Genomic DNA, 20,771 nt, shown 5'->3' on the forward strand with positions numbered 1-20,771 from the left:
CTAACCAGGCCTGGCTCTGCTTAGCTTCCAAGCCTTGCCAGTGACCCTGTCCCTAGTCCCAGGAACGGAGGAGGGTCAGGGGCAGGCGACCAACCCGCTCTCAGGATGCAGGTTGGTCACTAAAATCTTTTAAGGAGACTGTGTGCGTGCATTTTAACAGCGATTTAATTTTTAACCCTGGCGAGAAGGGTCAGATCCATGAGGTCCGTGCATTTAAAGCACTGATTGGGCCAGGAGGAACTGGAGCGTTTTCTCCAGGCCCAACAAGCTGACCTCTTTACGCAGCCCACAATTGACCAGCCTACCCCCTTCACCTCCGACTCTCCCCACCCCCTCATCTCTGACTTTCCTCGTGCCCTGATCTCTGATTTTCCTCACACACCTCCTCCCCTCCCCAGATCTCTGGCTCCCCCACCCATACTTCAGGGTTTCCCGTTCAGAAATCTTCGCCCCAATTATGTATTAGGTCATTGTCTTGGGCTCCTGCCCCAAACTCCGTTCCCTAGCCACTTCCTCCTTCCCTCTCCATGTCCACTGTCTGAGGCTGAACCAGACCATTCGTAACCGTGTCATCCTATTTGACCCTGAGTTTGACCTTGAGTTAAACCTCTGACACCATATCCTCTCCATCACCAAAACCTCCTACTTCCACCTCTAACATTGCCCCGTCTCCACCCCTGCCTCAGCTCATCTGAACTGAAACCCTCATCCATGCCTCTGTTATCTCTAGACTCAACTATTACAATGCTTTCCTGGCTGACCTCTCCTCTTGCACCCTTCCTAAACTTGAGCTCATCCATCCCACTGCTGCCCATATCCTAACTCGCATTAAGTCCCTTTCACCCATCATCCCTGTGCTAACCTACATTGGCTCATGGTCCAGCAAAGCCTCGCTTTTAAAATTCTCATCCTTGTTTTCAAATCTCTCCATGTCCTCTCCCCTCCCTATCTTTCTAGTCTCCTCCAGCCCTACACCCTCCGAGATCTCTGCGTCTTTCAATTCTCTCCTCTTGCGCGTCCCTGATTTTTAATTGCTCCATCATTGGCGGCCGTGCCTTCAGCTGTCTGAGCCCTAAGCTCTGGAATTCCATCCCTAATTTCTCTGCCTCTCTACTCCTCTCCTTCTAAACCTACCTCTTTGTCCAAGCTTTTGCTCATCTGCCCTAATATCTCCTTATGTTGCTCGGTGTCAAATTTTTGTCTGATAACACTCCTGTGAAGCACCGTGGAATGTTTTATTACATTAAAGGCGCTATATAAATGCAAGTTGTTATTGTTGTGGCCAGCCTCGGAGAAATCTTGAATGCAGCCATCTTTGCACTGATTCACTGGGCATTGTGTCTTCAACAAGCAGCTTGACTTCAGGAATTTCAGCACAGGCTTACTTTGATCTACTTGTATTTGACCAGTTCTTCTATGAGTCAATTGCTTGGAAATAGAATAAGCATACTACAGTATTAGGAAACAGTTCTTTAACTTCATCTTTAAACAGCTTGTTGATGGTCACAAATGCTGAAGCACATCAGCACAAGAAGCAGGAACAAAAATGGGCATTCTGCGCTCATTTACAAGCTTGCACAATATGCTCCTTAGTGTGTTCTGAAAAGGTTCACAATTATTATATCATGGAAATTTAACACTAAAGTAGAGCGTTTTGGCCCATCGTGCCTGTTCAATTGCTACACCAGAATTATTACTTTCAACTTATTTTCCTGCTCTTTCTCTATACCATTGAATATTTTTCTTTTAAGTGTTTATATAACTCCCACTTAAACTTTGTGATTGAATCAGCTTCAATAGCCACTTCTGGCAATGTGTTCCATAGTCTAATAACCAGTTGTGTGAGAAAAAAAATTAAACCTCCATTTTATGCTTCTAGTACTAATCCTACATTTATGGCCCTTGTTACCAATTCAGTGACTAATGAAAATAATCTTTCAGTATGTATCCTTTCAAATCTTTTCACCTTTTTAATACAACTATTAGATTTCCTTTAAGCTTTTCTGCTTTAGTGAACACAGCTGTAGTTTGTCCAAGTCTTCATGACTATTTCCTTGCATCCCTGCTATCCTAATCAATCTACATTGCTGCAACATCCTTTTCATAATGTGGTACCCACACTACTCTAATTGTAGTCTAACATGCCTTATACAAATTCTCCATTGCTTTGCTTTTTTTGTATATATAAAACATAACATTCCAATTACTTTTTATAGCTTTTTTCCACCTCCAACACTAAAGATCTTTATATTTCTAGATCTCTTTATTCCTCAACTACATTGAGAATTTTACCATTTTGGGTATATTTCCATTCTCTGTTCTTTTTCCAAACATGTACCACTTCACATTTATCTTTACTCCGCTGCATTTGCTACATACAGGAAACTTTGCGATATCCGGCACCAACGGGACCGAGCTGCTGCCGATCTATCAAAACTTCCGGATAGACCAGCGCTAATGTTGAAGGATGCGGAGGTTTTCATCTCCGTATCTGACAACAAACACTGTTGCTTAGCAACAGCTTGTAAACACGGCCCGTACCTTGGAAGCGTCTCTGAAGCTGTTGCTAAGCTACAGAGACGCTTTCCAGAGCCTGACTGTTTATATATAAAAAAAAAAAATGCTAGAAGAAAAAAAACCTAACCAAAATGGCTGCTGATTTCTGCCATTAGATCGAGATTTCCGGACATACAACCTCCGGATAAACCAAAGTTTCCTGTATCTGCCCACTTTCCAAATCTATCATAGAAACATAGAAACATAGAGATAGGAACAGGAGTAGGCCATTCGGCCCTTCGAGCCTGCTCCGCCATTCAATGAGATCATGGCTGATCTTCGTCTGAGATCATAGCTGATCTTACCAGTTCAGTACCCCGTCCCCGCCTTTTCTCCGTAACCCTTAATCCCCTTAGCCTTCAGAAATATATCCAATTCTCTCTTGAAAATATTTATTGAATTAGCCTTCACAGCCCTCTGTGGCAGGGAATTCCACAGGCTCACCACTCTTTGAGTGAAGAAATTCTTCCTCATCTCTGTTTTAAATGATTTGCCCGCTATTTTTAGACTGTGGCCCCTGGTTCTGTGCTCCCCGGCCATTGGAAACATTCTCTCTGAATTCAGCCTGTCCAGGCCTGCCATAATTTTATATGTTTCGATGAGATCCCCTCTCAATCTTCTAAACTCCAGTGAGTACAAGCCCAAACTATTTAATCTCTCTTCGTAGGTCATTCCCGCCATTCCAGGTATCAGCCTGGTGAATCGCCGTTGCACTCTTTCCATGGCAAGAACATCCTTCCGCAGATGGGGCGACCAAAACTGTACACAATACTCCAGATGCGGTCTCACCAGCACCTTGTACAGCTGTAGTAAGGTATCCCTATTCCTATACTCGAACCCCCTTGATATGAAGGCCAACATACCATTTGCCTTCTTGATCGCCTGTTGCACCTGCATGCTCTCCTTCAGTGACTGGTGCACAAGAACACCCAGGTCCCTCTGCACTTCCCCATCTCCCAATCTATTGCCATTTAGATAATAATCTACCCTCCTGTTTTTACCCCCAAAGTGGATAACCTCGCATTTATCCACATTATAGTGCATCTGCCACGTATCTGCCCATTCCCCCAACCTGTCCAAATCGCACTGTAGCCTCCTGACATCCTCATCAGAGCCCACCCCTCCTCCTAGTTTAGTGTCGTCAGCGAATTTGGAAATATTGCATCCAATTCCCTGATCCAGATCATTTATATATATTGTGAACAGCTGGGGTCCCAGGACAGATCCTTGCGGCACCCCGCTGGTCACTGCCTGCCACTCCGAAAACGAGCCGTTTATTCCAACTCTCTGTTTTCTATCCGCCAGCCAGTTCTCTATCCACGTTAATACTTTGCCCCCAATCCCATGAGCCTTAATTTTGCATGATAATCTTTTGTGTGGAACCTTATCGAAGGCTTTCTGGAAGTCAAGGTACACCACATCCACTGGCTCTCCCCCATCTATTTTACCAGTTACTTCCTCAAAAAATTCCAGCAGATTAGTCAAACACGATTTACCCTTTGTAAATCCATGTTGACTCTGTCCGATCCTTTCCCCATTTGTCAAGTGCTCCGCTATTTTATCCTTAATAATGGACTCTAGCATTTTGCCCACAACCGATGTAAGGCTTACTGGTCTATAATTCCCTGCTTTCTCTCTACCCCCCTTTTTAAATATTGGGGTAACATTAGCTACCCTCCAATCCACGGGTACTGTTCCCGAGTCAATGGAGTTCCGGAAGATGATCCTTAGAGCATCTGCTATCTCCAGGGCCACCTCCTTAAGTACCCTAGGATGTAGTTTATCAGGCCCCGGGGATTTGTCGGCCTTCAGTCCCCTCAACTTACCCAACACCATATCCCTAGAGATACTAATTTCTGTCAGCTCCTCCCTCTCATTAGTCCCTATGTTTGCCGATATTCCTGGGAGGTTATTTGTGTCCTCCTTTGTGAATACAGAACCAAAGTATGAGTTTAATTGGTCTGCCATTTCCTTATTCTCCATTATATATTCTCCCGAATCGGACTGCAAGGGACCGACTTGGGATTTTACCAGTCTTTTCCTCCTGATATACCGATAAAAGCTTTTGCAGTCTGTCTTTATGTTTGCTGCAAGTTTACTTTCGTATTCTATTTTCCCCTTCCTGATTAATCCCTTTGTCCTCTTTTGCTGTATCTTGTACTGCCCCCAATCTTCCGGTCTGGTGCTTTTTTTTGCCAGTTGATATGCCCTTTTTTTTGATTTTATGCTGTCCCTAATTTCCCTCGTTATCCACGGTTGAGTCACCTTTTTAGGTTTATTTTTATGCCAAACCGGTATAAACATGTTCTGGAATTCTTCCATTCTATCTTTGAATGCTTGCCATTGTCTCTCCACTGTCAATCCCCCCAGAAACACCACCCAATCAATCTTACCCAATTCCCGTCTCATACCCTCGTAATTCCCTTTATTTAAGTTCTGGACCTTAGTCTCTGATTCAATTTCCTCACTCTCCATCTCGACTGAGAGCTCGATCATATTATGATCGCTCTGACCCAAGGGGCCTCGTACAAGAAGATTGCTGATAAGTCCCTTCTCATTGCACAATACCCAGTCTAAAATGGCCTGATCTCGAGTCGGCTCCTCGACATATTGGTCCAGATAACCGTCCCGAAAACATTCCAGGAATTCCTCCTCCTCAGAATTTTTACTAATTTGGGTAGTCCAATCAATATGTAAATTAAAGTCACCCATGATGACAGCTGTGCTCTTATCGCACGCTTCTCTAATTTCCCTTTTTATGCCTTCCCTCACCTCCATATAGTATCTGCACTCTTTATAATTTATCACACCCCTAATTAATGTCATTCCCACGCTGCTCATGCCTAAATCATTTATGTATACTGTATATGGAGAACTAGAGAGGTCCCAACACAGATTCTTGGGGCACCCCACTAGCTTCAACTTACCAATCCGAGAAACATCAATTATTCCTAAACTCTGCTTTCTATCCTTCAGCCATCTGTATAATCATACAACCATTTCACCTTTAATACCATGGGCTGTAATCTTCCTAACAAGTCTCTTGTGTGGCACTTGATGAAACATTTTTGAAAGTCCAAATATATCACACTGAATGCATTTTCAGTCACAGTGATGTGTTGTTCTTCATGTCCATCGAAGCACTAGAATTTTTTCAACTCGGCACACCATGCTTTCACTATTAGCCCAGTAATTGGCTGTACAGAAGATGCGCCAGGTCAGTGGAAAATTGAGTGCCAGGTGACGTGTGGTTACCTCAAGTGTGCAGAATTGTGAAAACCTTTACAACAAAGCTTCCAGTGGTTCCAGTATAGATGGAAGAGATGTTGGATCTGGGCAAGACTAGTTTCTTCAGTTAGTCCAATTTAAAGGTCCATATGAGCTCTAATTCATCTCAAGGTGTTTTGCTTTGTATCGGTGCACTCCTTCATTACGTTATGCTCAACAGCGTACTTGATGTAGTCTAATCACAGCTCCTGGTGTGTGTGTGTTTTATATTCAATTCTTTGTCACTTGATAGGAGGAGGCTGCACCTTCCTGCATCTCTAACAATAGGGTTTTAACTGTCTTTGCTTGCTTACTAACAATATTGGAATCAACAGCCATAAGGATGGCACTGGTGTCTCTTTTGCCAGATTTTGACAATCTTTGTAACATGATAGTCCCTCGCCCAGTGACTGAAGCAGTACACCAGATACCAGTAGCATCTGGATGCAGGCTGATTTTTGGGGAGAAATATTGCCTCATTATACATAACCGCTTTATGTGATAAGATCTCTACTGTTACCTTTTTGTAACCGATATAAACTGGCTGAATAAAATGAAAAATAGTAGGAAATGACTCGAGGTTGCGTCCAATCTTTAACGGGTGAAGGATGAGAATTTCAGGCAATCAATATATAAACAGACACGAAACCTCACTGGCTCAATACTATATTGTTAAGCTAAATGCAACATTAATAACAAAATCCCGTCTGTTCACAAAGAACATGGTTTAGAACCCACAATATTTGTCACAAATGTGCAGTTCTCCCTTCTCTTGTGTGAATTATTTTGGCTGCAGTGTTAAATGGTACTAGTGGAGGGCAATGCTGTCTTAATTTAAAATAAAAAAAATAAAATGCTGGAAATACTCGGCAGGTCAGGCAGCATCTGTAAAGGGAGAAACAGAGTTAACGTTTCAGGTCGATGACCCTTTGTCTTGATTTTAAACTTGGTTTAATTGTCCTTTGATTTGAATTGTCTTTTTATTTTAATTGTCTTTTCATGGCCTTTCTCTTTACATATTGGGTGCACTTTATATTTAGGCCTGTGAAACCGTATCAATGCAATAAACTAATTGGAAGCACAAGTATTCCATAGTTGTAAACAATATTGTTTACTTGTATATTCATGCTGCATATTTGATAATTTGTTCCTGATATTTCAGGCTGTGTTCCTGATTTTCTATTTGCAGGTTGTGATGTATGGGTCAATGTAATGTTAACATTTTAACCTTTTGATTCAGTCTACGGTAATTAGGAATATCAAGGGACTACATATATAGATAGAATAGCAGGATTATGTTTGTTTCTTTGTCAAACAGTGAAGTCATGAAAGCAAATACTGTAGTAAACTGCAGAAAATGTCAACAGCCACTGACTTGCAAATTGTTGAAGTCAGCATCCAGAGGGATGGTCACAAGATAGCTATTAGAGCATTTTGGTTTCAGAGTTCTTCCTTTTAGAGGTTGATTTACTGACTGGTAGAACGTATATCCGTTAGTTAACAAGTGGATACAGTGGGCAACTGGATGGTGCATTGAGTCAGCAAATTGTCCTCTCAACTCTTTGCTGAAACTTGGAGAGGCACAAAGATGTAGGCTCGGGTACCTTCTTGGCAGGCAAGAGAAAATCATAGAGAATCACCTTTTTATTACTAGTTACATAGTAGCATAGGCAGACCCCTGGGAGCAGGTGATCCACCACCTTCCCCCCCCCCCCCCCCCCCGCCCCAAGCTATTTGAGTGGCACCTTGTGTGCAGAGGAGAAAAAATGGGCCTGAAGTGACGGTGGTTTCGACCGCCTACGCACAGCATATGCTGTTGGAAGCCTTCTCGATGGCCTCGCAAGTTCCGGGTTTCTGCATGCGCGAAAACCCGGAACTTGCGATCTGTCAAGTTTTGCACTGACAGATCGTTCACATCCGCCGCAAAAACACTTTTGCTGGCGCAGAGTTGGGCTATTTGCTCAAATACTGCCCAGCGCATGCCCATGAAACTCTTATGCCTGGTAGAAGCAGGTGTAAGGCCGCCTTTTACCAGTGTAAGGGTTAAAATGAATGTTGAAGTTTTAAAAATGATTAAAACATACGCGTACATTTAAAATTAGTTTAGGTAAATTTTGGCCTGTTTTAAAATGTTTACATTTTTTCAAAAATATTAATTTTTATTTTAAATGCTTAATTAAAGAGTCTTTTAATTAATTTTGAACGTGGGAACATTTATTATTTAAGTGGTGTGAATTCTAATTTATTTGGTGATTTCTAATATGTTTATGGGGGTTCAGTATGTAAATGGAATCCCTATAAGCATCATAGCAATCCCCCTCTTTGGTTGACCAGGCCCATGTGATCCCAGGGATGCTTGCGAGCTGCGTGTGCCCCTGGGATCCGTGGGCCTTTACGCAGGCGTACACCTGCAGGCCTGAGAAGGAAACTCTCTGTCGCTGTGGAGCCAGCAGGCAAGTACGGAAATATTTCGCGGTTCGGAGGTGTACTCCGGAGGTATGCCGCTGACCGCAAATTCAGGGCCAATATCTTTACTAGGAAAGCAGACAGTTGGAGGTAGGGAGTGGAGTAAAGGTGGTTTGACTTTTTTATGTCCATCCTGCAATACATTGCTTGATGTTTCTTGACACTTTTTATACTTTTCCTCCTCTTGCAGGCCCTCCCATCAAGCATGATCATTGTAGGAAGCTACAGTGCTGTTATAGCAGCTGTGTTTATTGTACTTAAAACAGTGAACTATCGGTTGCACCGTGCACTGGATGAAGGAGAGATTGTGGATCGGAGCAGCAGTGAGATAACTGAGAGACGTGCAAAAACTGATCAGCAAGATGGATCATCCAGGAGAGATGACAGCAATGGACCGGGGTGAGTGATTGATATAACACATGCTTGACTGCGGTCATTCAACTAAGCTGCTACTTTTCAAAAATACTAACTTGCGTACAGCCTTATTACTTTGCTCCGGCTACTAATGTTCTCCAAGACAGTGATTACTTGAATGCCAGAATAATAATATGAGATCACAGAGATTATCTGAGGTGGCTTTTTGCAAGTTAACCAGACTGTCAATTATCTAGAGTTTATTTTCCTTTGCTTTCTAAACTGTATGGTAATAGTTCAGTTTTAAGAACTTACTGGTTATTACTGCAGTTTTACATCACCAAGTTTGAAATATAATTGGCTCAAGCATTTCCTTAATACTAGGTCAATGCCTACAGCTGATTCTCTGTGATTTAAAATTTTTCATCAAGTCAACCAATGGTATTCATGTACTGAATTTCAAGATTGGATTATTAGATGAAATCCACTGCCTCGTCATCTGATATTAAACCTACCATATGGAAATTAGTGAATCTTTTAAATGGTTTTGCAACAGTTTTTAACGTAGCACTACATATGACATTGCATTGAAGGTATTCTGTGTGATGCAGGATGTTTCGTAATATCAGGTTAGGAATAGAGCACCTTTCATTTTACTGGATTGTTTCTGGAAGGTGACTGTTAGAAAATGTCAGTGTCTTAGATAAGAACTTCTATCACAGCTTGTCAGTTCTGTGCAGTAGCAAGGTATATGTTGAATTCATCAAGAGTTGTTGATTAGTGGTTCCATTTTGCGTTGAATATACTTAGAATGAGGTGTTTTATAATTAGCAACAAGAATTAACTTGACCTGTTTTACAGGTTTTGTGTTCCTGTAGGTAATATGCATCAGTAATTTGTGCAAGAAAGAGCTTGCATTTATATACCACTGGTCATGTCCTTTGGATACCGCAGAGCACTCCCTAGTCAGTGAATTACCTTTTGAAGTGAAGTCACTAGTTGTGTAGGCAAACCCAGCAGCCAACTTGCACACATGGTCCTATCAATAGCAGTGAGATAAATAACTAGTTAATCTTTTTCTAGTGGTGTTTGTCGAGGTGTAAGTGTTAATCAACACTTCATAGTGCCATGGGATCTTTTAGTTCACGCCAATGGGCAGATGGGGCCTTGGTTTAATGCCTCATCCAAAAGATGGCACGACAGACAGTGCACCCCTCTCTCGGTACTGTACTGAAGTGTCAGTCTAAATTATGGGTTCCAGCCCTGGAGTGGGGCTTGAACCCATGACTTTGTGGCTCAGAGGCGAGAGTACTATCATTGAGCCAGACTGACAGTCAAACATAATTTGGAATTGGGAAAGTTCGGAGATCCCTAAATTATGGTGGTTAAATGCCGTCAATTAAACTGAGAGCTATACCATGTATCAGTCACTAAATGTACAACATACCCAGCCGAGGAGGTGCAAATTCTCAAGTGCTCAATCACGTGAAAGAAATTGGATATAGGGTACAAAATGAAAAAAATCCTGATCTGCTATTGATAAGAAAGAAACTTGAAAATCCTGGAGGATCCTCTTCATGTAAAGAAACCCCTTTATTTAAAATAGCAAGTAAAATATGGACCACACATCAATAACGCCCAGAGCATTTGGGAGCTATAAAACCAAACTTCATTTCAGGAACTGTTCAATTAAATCAGTGGTTACTCTATAAATAAAAAGATAAACTAAACATCTCCATCAGTCAATCAAAGATTAAGTCCTAACTTAAGAAATATAATGAAAAATGATTAATAAAGAATGCTATCCAAGTTGGTCCTGAAGGCATTTGCAAAGTAATATACAATATAATAATAATGTTGATGTCAATAATATCAAAACTTGGTTCAGGAGTCATTTCAGTCTGACTAATAATACAACGGAAGTCCAACTTCAGTGAAAGTACTATGACACAAATCAAGCGCTATATTTAAATGTTAGTGCAGTATTTTCCACTTTCTTTTAATACTCTTCCTAGAGTCCAAAGAAAGAGAGACCATACATTTATATAGTACCTTTCATGATCTCCAAACATTCCAAAGCTCTTTACAGTATTTTTGAAGTGTAGTCACTGTTGTAATGTAGGGAAACTTGGCATCTAATTTGTGCACAGTAAGGTCTCACAAACAGCATTGAGGTAAATAACCAAATAATCTGTTTTAGTAATGTTGGTTGAGGAATAACTATTGGCCAGGACATTGGGAGAACTTCCCTGCTCTTCTTTGAATAGTGCCACAGGATCCTTTATGTCTATCTAATGGGGCTTAACGTCTTATTCAAAAAAGGCATCTCCGACAGTACAGCACTCCCTCAGAACTGCACTGAAGTGTCAGCCTCGATTATGTGCTCAAATCTCTGGAATGGGACTTGAAACCACAACCTTCTGACTGAGGTGAGAGTGCTTCGACTGTGCCAAGGCTGACACCTGATGATACCCAGAATTTCTCACCAGCGAGTTCCAGGTGTTCTTTCACTTGTGAGAAACGTCATTTTTAACTTTTTTGCACTTGAAATGCTCATTATTTGAGGTTTAACTGATGCAAGAATGTCATTTTTTGTTGTTGGTGAACTATCATCTCTATGAAAATTCAGAGAAGGGCACTTGGAAAAATTACAAAATTTATAAGTTAAAAAGAGAAACTCAATGAACCAAAACTCTTTCCCTTAGCTAAAAGAATATTTGGGGAGGGAGATGTGGAGCGTGCTCGCAGCAGAAGCAGTTAAAACTCTGATTTTAAAAAAATCATTTAAAAATAAGCTGGATAAGTGTTGGTTTAAAAAGATGGTTCGAGATTGATGAACAAATACTTTGTGGAAGAATATAGTCCTGCACTGCTTGGACCACGAGTCATCTTTGCAATGACGACTAGTATGAGTTTTGATTGTGGGCTGTTAAACTGGATTCATGTATGAAGCTTTGCCTGATTAACTTAAACAATGGAAAACATCTCGCAAAACCTTTATCTGTGCAGAGGTTTCCCTTTGGTTGTTTTCCTTCATCGGGATTGGGCAGAGTCTGTACATGGGGTCAATTTTCTTTGTGGAGGAAATGAGTTTGATAGGTCAAATGGCACTTGTCCTAGGCTTATGTTCTTTAAATTGTTCAAACAAACATTGCTGGCTTTCCAAGTTGTTTTTCTCTTCACTCCCACGTGATGGAATTTATCTTGGACTCCGAGGGTATTTGGAATATAGAAAGTTTTGAGTATAGAAACATTGAAGCTGAGCCAATTATGGCATTTGAGGAAATTAGATAAATACTCAAAAGAAGAAAAGAAAGAACTTGCATTTATCTAGTGCTTCATCACATCCCAAAGCACTTCACATTCAATGAATTACTTCTGAAAGATTGTCACTGTTATTATGTAGGCATACGGGGCAGCTAATTTGTGTGCGGTAAGGGCCCACAAATAACAAATGAGATGAATGACCAGTCGATCTGTTTTTGATTTGGTTGGTTGAGGGAAGAATGTTAGGTAAAACACTGGGAGAACTCCCTGTCCTTTGATTAGTGACAGGGAATCTTTTCCATCCACCTAGGCCACCAGAGCAGGCAGACGAGGTGTTGCATTATGAAGAAGAACAGGAAGGTGGAATTAGAGCAGGTAGCTCTGATGTGGAAGCAGCGACAGGCATGATGAGCTTCTGTAATGAAATTTCCACGATTCTGTGGAATACAAGAATAGGTTTTGCTGGATAACAGTTGCCAGTAAATAAAACAGTGCGCTGTTATTTGATGTGGACTCTGGCTGATCTGGCATATGTTTGTCCTGACTTCATCTTCAGTCGTGAACACCTCCGTGTTTGTGATCAGAAGGGGTTTGTTCTGATACTTGTACCTAATATCATTTGTCATGACTATCAAGAAAACTTGTAGTAACGTGATAATCTGTGCCATTGCTTGCATGCAGTGGCAGATTTTTGTTTATTAAATCTGACTGTCTTATTGGAAGAAAATATTAAATATATTCATACTAAGATTGTCTTAGTAACTATTTGTATGTTATATTTTATGATATCAAAGATGCTTGTGGGTCACAGACATACATCCAGTTCCAGTTGCTTAGACCGATAAACTCTTGTGTTAATAGAAACTTGCAATGTAGCAATTCCTAGATTGGCAGCGACCTACAGTAAAAGTACTCAAATTTTATCTCTGTAAAATTGCATCAAAAGTCAGATGTTTCTGCTTAGATCACAAAGATCAAGAGTCCAGCCGTTTCTCTTGCCTGCCTGAGTCAAAAAGCTAGCATTCTGCTAAATAAACAGGCTAATCTCTATTTTTATTGTGTATATAAATCCAGGCAATGGAAAATACCATGAATAGAATCATAGAATGGTTACAGCATGGAAGAAGGCCATTCGGCCTGTCGAGCCCGTGCCGGCTCTCTGCAAGAGCACTTCAGCTAGTCCCACTCCCCCGTAGCCCTGCAAATTTCTTTCCTTTAGGTACTTAATCCAATTCCCTTCCGAAAGCCGTGATTAAATCTGCCTCCACCACCCTTTCAGGCAATGTATTCCAGATCTTGACCACTCCCTGCGTAAAAAAGTTTTTCTTGCGTCGCCTTTGGTTCTTTTGAAAATCACATTAAATCTGTGTCCTCTGGTTCTCAACCTTTCTGCCAATGGGAACAGTTTCTCTCTACTCTGTCTAGAACCCTCATGATTTTGAACACCTCTATCAAATCTCCTCTCAATCTTCTCTGCTCCAAGGAGAACAACCCCAGCTTCTCCAGTCTATCCAGGTAACTGAAGTCCCTCATTCCTGGAATCATTCTCGTAAATCTTTTCTGCACCCTCTCTAAGGCCTTCATATTCTTCCTAGTGTGGTGCCCAGAATTGGACACAGTACTCCAGTTGGGGCCGAACCAGTGTTTTATGTAGGTTCATCATAATTTCCACGCTTTTGTACTCTATACCTCTATTTATGAAGCCCAGGATCCCTTAAGCCTGTTTAACTGCTTTCTCAACCTGCCCTGCCACCTTCAACAATTTGGGCACACATACCCCCAGGTGTCTCTGTTCATGCAGCCCCTTCAGGATTGTACCATTTAGCTTATATGTCCTCGCCTCATTCTTTCTACCAAAATGTATCATTTCACACTTTTCTGCGTTAAATTTCATCTGCCACGTGTCCGCCCATTTCACCAGCCTGTCTGTCTTCCTGAAGTCTGTCACTCTCCTCCTCACTGTTCACTATACTTCCAGGTTTTGTGTCATCTGCAAATTTTGAAATTGTGCCCTGTACACCCACATTCAAGTCATTAATATATATGAAGAAAAGCAGTGGTCCTAGAACCGACCCCTGGGGAATGGTGTACCTTCCTCCAGTCCGAAAAACAACCGTTCACCACTACTCTGTTTCCTATCATTTAGTCAATTCCATATTCATGCTGCCACTGTCCCTTTTATTCCATGGGCTTCAACTTTGCTGGCAAGCCTATTCTGTGGCACTTTATCAAACGTGTACACTATGCGAACCGCATTACCCTCATCAACCCTCTCTGTTACCTCATCCAAGAACTCAATCAACTTAGTTAAACACGATTTGCCTTTAACAAATCCGTGCTGGCTTTCCTTAATTAATCCACACCTATCCAAGTGACTGTTAATTTTGTCCCTGATTACTGTTTCTAAAAGCTTCCCCACTACCGAGGTCAAACTGACTGGCCTGTAGTTGCTGGGTTTATCTTTACACCCTTTTTTGAACAATGGTGTAACATTTGCAATTCTCCAGTCCTCTGGCACCACCCCCATATCTAAGGAGGATTGGAATATTATGGCCAGTACCTCCGCGATGTCCTCCCTCAATTCCCTCGGCATCCTAGGATGCATCCCATCTGCTCCTGGTGCCTTATCTACTTTAAGTACAGCCAGCCTTTCTAATACCTCCTCTTTATCAATTTTTATCCCATCAAGTATCTCTACTAACTCCTCCTTCACTATGTCTATGGCAGCATCCTCTTCCTTGGTGAAGACAGATGCAAAGTACAGGAAACTCTTTGGTATCCGGCACTGACGGGACCGGCATGTTGCCGGTTGATCAAAAATTCCGGATGACGGAGAGGGTTATCTACCGAGGCTATTTTTAACAAAGAAAAATAAAATCCATAAATGTGCAGTATACAGTAATTGGGTACTCACCTACAGAATGTTGTGTTAAATGGATGGTGGAAGATGCTTGATTAAGTACAATACTGCCAGTTGAGGGTAATGCAATGATTACCAGCAGCGTGGGAGACACACAGTACCCTGTAAAATGGCGGATCAGAAGAGCCTACCAGCAGCGCGGGAGAGTCAGACTCCTGTTACAGGGGTATTGAGGTGTTCCGACTTCCGACAGCGCCAAGAAGCCGAGTAGTGGCAGTTTGGAGAACTATCCCCACTGCATAACATTGCCGGTTATTGAGGTGTTTTCGGAGTGAGAATTTTGCCTGTTAATAGAGAATTCCAGATATTTAGGTACCGTTTAAACGAGAGTTTCCTGTAGTACTCATTTAGTACCTCAGCTATACCCTCTGCCTCCATTGCATAGGTCTCCTTTTTGGTCCCTAATCGGCCCCACCCCCTCCTCTTACTACCCTTTTACTATTTATATGCCTATAGAAGACTTTTGGATTACCTTTTATGTTGGCTGCCATTCGATTCTCATACCTTCTCTTTGCCCCTCTTATTTTCTTTTTCACTTCTCCTCTGACCTTTCTATATATAGCCTGATTCTCGGATGTATTTGCAACCAGACATCTGTCATACGCGCTCTTTTTCTGCTGCTTCATATTCTCCATCTGTTTCGTCATCCAGGGAGCCCTGACTTTAGTTGCCCTGCCTTTCCCTCTAGTGCAAATGTACCTCAACTGTACCTGAACTATTTCCTCTTGAAAGGCACCCCATTGTTCCATCACAGTTTTGTCTGCCAATCTTTGATTCCAGTTTACCCGGGCCAGATCCGTTCTCATCCCACTTAAATTGGCCTCCGCCGCCCCCGCCCCCCCCCCCCCCCCCGCAGTTAAACATTTTTACTCTAGATTGCTCCCTGTCCTTTTCCATAGCTAATCTAAACCTTACGATACTATGATCACTGTTCCCTAAATGTTCACCTACTGACACTTGATCCACCTGACCCACCTCATTCCCCAGAACCAGATCCAGCAATGCCTCCTTCCTCGTCGGGCTGGAAATATACTGATCAAGAAAGTTCTCCTTCAGAAATTCTTCCCCTTCTCTGCCTTTGACACTATTACGATCCCAGTCTATATTAGGATAGTTGAAGTCCCCATTATTACGACTGTAGTTCTTGCACCTCTCTGTAATTTCTCTGCAAATTTGCTCCTCCATATCTTTCCCACCATTTGGTGGTCTATAGAATACACCTAGTAGTGTAATGGCACCTCTATTATTTCATAACTCTAGCCATATAGATTCTGCCCTTGACCCCTCCAGGACATGCCCCCTCTCCAGTACTATAACTTTCTCCTTGACCAATACTGCCACACCACCTCCTATCTTTCCTGAACAGCTTATAACCAGGAATAATTAATACCCAATCCTGCCCTTTTTTGAGCCAGGTCTCAGTTATTGCCACATCATATTCCCATGTGGCTATTTGTGCCTGCAGCTCACTTACCTTGTTTACTACGCTTTGTGCATTCACATACATACACCGTAAACCTATCTTAGACCATCCTGTATTCTCTTAGTTTGACCCCACCTAATACCTTACTATTTCTTACTTTAGTGCTCTCTGCCTCTCTCAATCCTTTGAGCACTTTATTTCCCCTTTCTAATGTTACATCCTGGTGCCCACCCCCCAGCCAAATTAGTTTAAACCCCCCCCAACAGCACTAGCAAACCTCCCCGTGAGGATATTGGTTCTGGCCCTGTTGAGGTGCAACCCATTCTGGCCTGTACAGGTTCCAACTCCCCCAGAACCGGTCCCAATGTCCCAGGAATCTAAAGCCCTCCCCCCTGCACCATCTCTCCGGCCATGCATTCATCTGTGCACTGGGAGTAATCCGGAGGTCCTGCTTTTTAATCTTGCTTTTTAATCTCTTTCCTAGCTCCCTGAAATCTGCCTGCAGGACCTCATCCCTCTTTCTGCCTATGTCGTTGGTACCAATATGGCCCACGACCTCTGGCTGTTCGCACTCTCCCCTCGGAATGTTCTGCAGCTGCTCGGTGACATCCTTGACCCTGGCACCGGGGAGGCAACACACCATCCTGGAGTCACATCTGCGGCCGTAGAAACTCCTGTCTGGTCGCCTAACTATTCAATCCCCTACCACTATTGCTTTCCCATTCTTCTTCCTCCCACTCCCTGTACAGCTGAGCACCCGTGGTGCCGCAGACTTGGCTCTGGCTATACTTCCTAGAGGAACCAATGCTCCCACCAGTACTCCGAACCGAATACCGGTTGGAGAGTGAGATGCACTCCGGAGACTCCTGCATTCCTGGTACTCCTCTTCCGGTTGGTTGTCACCCATTCACACTCTGCCTGCACACTTTTTATCTGCGGGGTGACCACCTCCCGAAACGTGCTATCCATGAAGCTCTCAGCCTCGTGGATGCACCGCAGTGACGCCAGCTGCCACTTAAGCTCTGAAAGCTGGCGCTCTATTTAACAGACTATTAACTAACTTAGCAGGAATAAACTTAAAACTTAAAAAAAAACTAGAAATATTTACCAGCTACTCACCAATCAGCTCCTTCCCTGGTTGTGATGTCACTTTAGCTGTTTTGCAGTTGTTGCTTTTCTTGTTGTTTTTGCTGGAGGTCCTTCACCTCCTCACTGCCGCCCCTGCTCCAGTCTGCGCACTCTCTGGTCCTCCTGCTCGATTTATACTCTGCCTCCTCGCTGCTGCTCCAGTGTGTGTGCTCTCTCAGATTCTCCTGCTCAACTTATCCTCCGCCTCCTTGCTACCGCCACTGCTCCAGTGTGCGCTCTTTCAGGGCCTCCTGCTCGATTTATAATCCGCCTCCTCGATGGCGTCGCTGCTCTGGTGTGCGATCACCAGTTTGGTCTGCTGGAGCATAGCTTTGGATTCATGTATTTGCCATAAAGAAAAGGATTCTCGTGGCTTTTAAATAAGCAGAATATTTTAATCAATGATTTAAAAATGGTAGTGAACATCCATAGCCCTTGCATCACACGTCAGACTCTACACTGGTACATTTGTAAAGCACCGACTTTCTGAACGCTTTGGTGGCTGCCGTGGTGGAAATTGGCAATCTGTCAGCCAGATTAGGATAGAGAAATGCAGACAGTGTGAAGTTGTTTTTGTCTGGAAGGCAGTTTCGGCAGTGTGAACATTATTTTTTTTTTCTATTGTATATGATTGTCAGACAGATGAGAATCAGATGGGAAGAGTTTTTGCCCAAATCACTGCTAAATGTTTATTCAAAGGACTGTGGTGTTCAGAATTGTTCTATAATACTGCATGCAGCTGACAATCATTACATGGGAATTCTAAGGAATGTAAGATTGGTTGTACACAAAGTACATAACACTTATTTTATTGCTTTGGCAGCAAAAATGCATTCTTTTTATAATTGTTTTTCCAATTTTACTCCCATTTTCTCCTGAAGGCTCTGATTGTTGAAGTATGGTTCCATCAGCAGCCATCCAGCACATTGCTCAAGTTTCTGGGTGATGTGGGCAATGCTGACAAGACCACATTTACTGCCCATCTCTAGTGGATCTGAGAAGGTGGTGGTTGGCCTTGTGCATGAATCGCTGCAGTCCTTGAGTGCTGGTGTTCCCACAATGGTATTAGGTTAGGAATTCTAGGATCTTGACCCAGCAATGATAGAGAAACAGCAATATATGCTCCAGTCAGGATGCTGAGAGATTTGGAGGGAAACGTGGAGGTGATGCTGCTTTTGTCATTCTCGGTGGTAGAGATTGCAGTGCTGTTGCGGTAAGCTTGGGGAGTTGCTGTAGTGAATCCTGTAAATAGTACAAGCAGTTGGCATCGGGCTATTGAAACATGAGAACATAAACACGATGACACATCAATGATCTCGTTCCAATTAAAGTCGGTGTCAACACATGCATTCTTCAGGAGAGATCATTGGATAGTGATCAGAATCGGTCCCTGGTTGTTCCCCCCCACCCCTTTCTCAGCTGGGATACCATGGTTAGCTTCATGCCTCTAGTGGCATAAAACTAAACTGCGCTAACTCCGCATAGTCTGAGTTGGAACCGGAGACCTTCTGTTCTGTATGGCTTAGTGCTATACAAGGCTTTGCTTTAACACAATCAACCACATTGGAGGGGTGTTGGGGGAGCGGGGTAGAGGGATGGGAAGGAGGAATGGCTGGAGGGGAAGGGGGTAGAGGGAGGGAGGGGAGAGGAAATTATCTTTTAATATAGTAGAATAAAAAGTAACTATTGATGCATTGAGCTGCTATCAGTTTTACACTGGTCATTATTTGAATCAGATCTGAAATCTGTCAAATCTGGAACTCTGTATACCAGTATAAACTCAGTAAATTCTACTGTCTGGATCATTACTGGGTTCAATTACTGGTATCCATTTTTGGGAGAGGTTTCTTGCTGGGACCAATGAGAGACAGCAGGATATAAAATGTTCTGGGTTCACCACAACTTCAAATCTACCTGAACACCGCTATCTTTACAATTTGCTGTTTATTGTGGTATAATTCTGAATAATATATTAATGATTTTTTTTTAAAGAGTCTGTGCACAGTTTTTTGATTAACATATATGCTGCACATGAAGAAAATAATTATTGATTCGAGCAGTACAAAAAAAAGCTTTACTGTTCCCTCACTCTTAGACTTGAGTGTTGAGACTTGATTACTATGATGGGTATCAATTAAAACATTCATACCAGTAAGCATTTTGCACTTGAACACTAATTTGCCATCTCATTAACATTAAACATGCTTATGGTTCAGCTTTCACCAAATTCATGAGGCACTTCGTTGTTTTTTTTGCATTTCGTGAATTGTTGTGTGCCTTTTTTAGCTGCTGAATTACTCCCAGGTGTATCATGTGTGGAACAGCACGTTGGAGCATCAGTGCATCCTGCTATTAAACAATGGTACGAGGCTCAGTTTGATTCTGCCGATGAATTCAGCTGGTCTGATTCTGCCGATGAATTCAGCTGCACCGCTGTGGAAAGTTACTGAATTAAGATCTGGCACTTCCCCACAGGGAATGAGGGGAAAATCAAAGGAATTGTGCTCTTGGTAGATTCTAGCAGCCAACTTAGAGGAACATTGGCAGAGAGCTAGGAGCAGCTCCCCAGCTCCTCCTCTTGGCAATGGTTGGTGCATAACTGTGGAAATGAAGGAATAAGGAAAGAAACTGAGGCTGTTTACCATTTTTTATCCATTCCGAGGTATCTCTTATACAAAAGCAAAATACTACGGATGCTGGAAATCTGAAATAAAAACAGAAAATGCTGGAAATACTCAGCAGATCAGGCAGCATCTGCAGAGAGAAACAGAGTTAACGTTTCCGGTTGATGACCCTTCGTCAGAACTGGGAAAAAGTTGGAGATGTAACAGGTTTCCACCCTATCACAGACCTTCGCTTTTGTTCTTTCCTCTCCTCCCACCACCAAACACATCTTCCCCTCCCCTCCCCTTTCAGCATTCCAAAGGGACCGCTCCCTCCGCGACACCCTGGTCCACTCCTCTATCACTCTCCACACCCCTTCCCCTTTGCCCAGCACCTTCTCATGCAAGCGCAGGAGATGCAACACCTGCCCTTTTACCTCCTCCCTTTCCACTGTCCAGGGCCCCAAACACTCCTTCCAGGTGAAACAGCGATTTACTTGTCCTTGTTGCAATTTAGTATACTGTATTCGCTGCTCTCGATGCGGTCGTCTCTACATTGGGGAGACCAAACGCAGATTGGGTGACCGCTTTGCAGAACACCTCCGTTCAGTCCGTAAGGGTGACCCCCGAGCTTCCGGTCGCCTGTCAGTTTAATGCTGCGTTCCACTCCCACTCTGACCTCTCCATCCTCGGCCTCTTGCACTGTTCCAATGAAGCTCAACATAAGCTCGAGGAACAGCACCTCATCTTTCGATAAGGCACTTTACAGCCTTCTGGACTCGATATC

The 20,771-nt window shown here is 42.8% G+C and overlaps 1 protein-coding gene across 5 annotated transcripts in view; it reads left to right on the forward strand.

Annotated features, from left to right (window-relative positions):
- Positions 1–20,771, forward strand: part of pcnx1 (pecanex 1) — a 372,844-nt gene that overhangs the window by 77,224 nt on the left and 274,849 nt on the right. For 3 of the 5 annotated variants that reach the window (XM_086003620.1, XM_086003621.1, XM_086003623.1), the window contains exon 2: positions 8,480–8,688. In XM_086003620.1, the coding sequence (XP_085859746.1) occupies positions 8,480–8,688 (209 nt within the window). Of the gene's footprint in view, positions 1–8,479; positions 8,689–20,771 lie in introns of those variants that run through there. The other 2 variants (XM_086003622.1, XM_086003624.1) reach the window with 2 other exon arrangements.

This window comes from Somniosus microcephalus, chromosome 12 (assembly GCF_052327205.1).
Source record: "Somniosus microcephalus isolate GS21.2 chromosome 12, FLI_Smic_1.0, whole genome shotgun sequence".
NCBI lineage: Eukaryota > Metazoa > Chordata > Chondrichthyes > Squaliformes > Somniosidae > Somniosus > Somniosus microcephalus.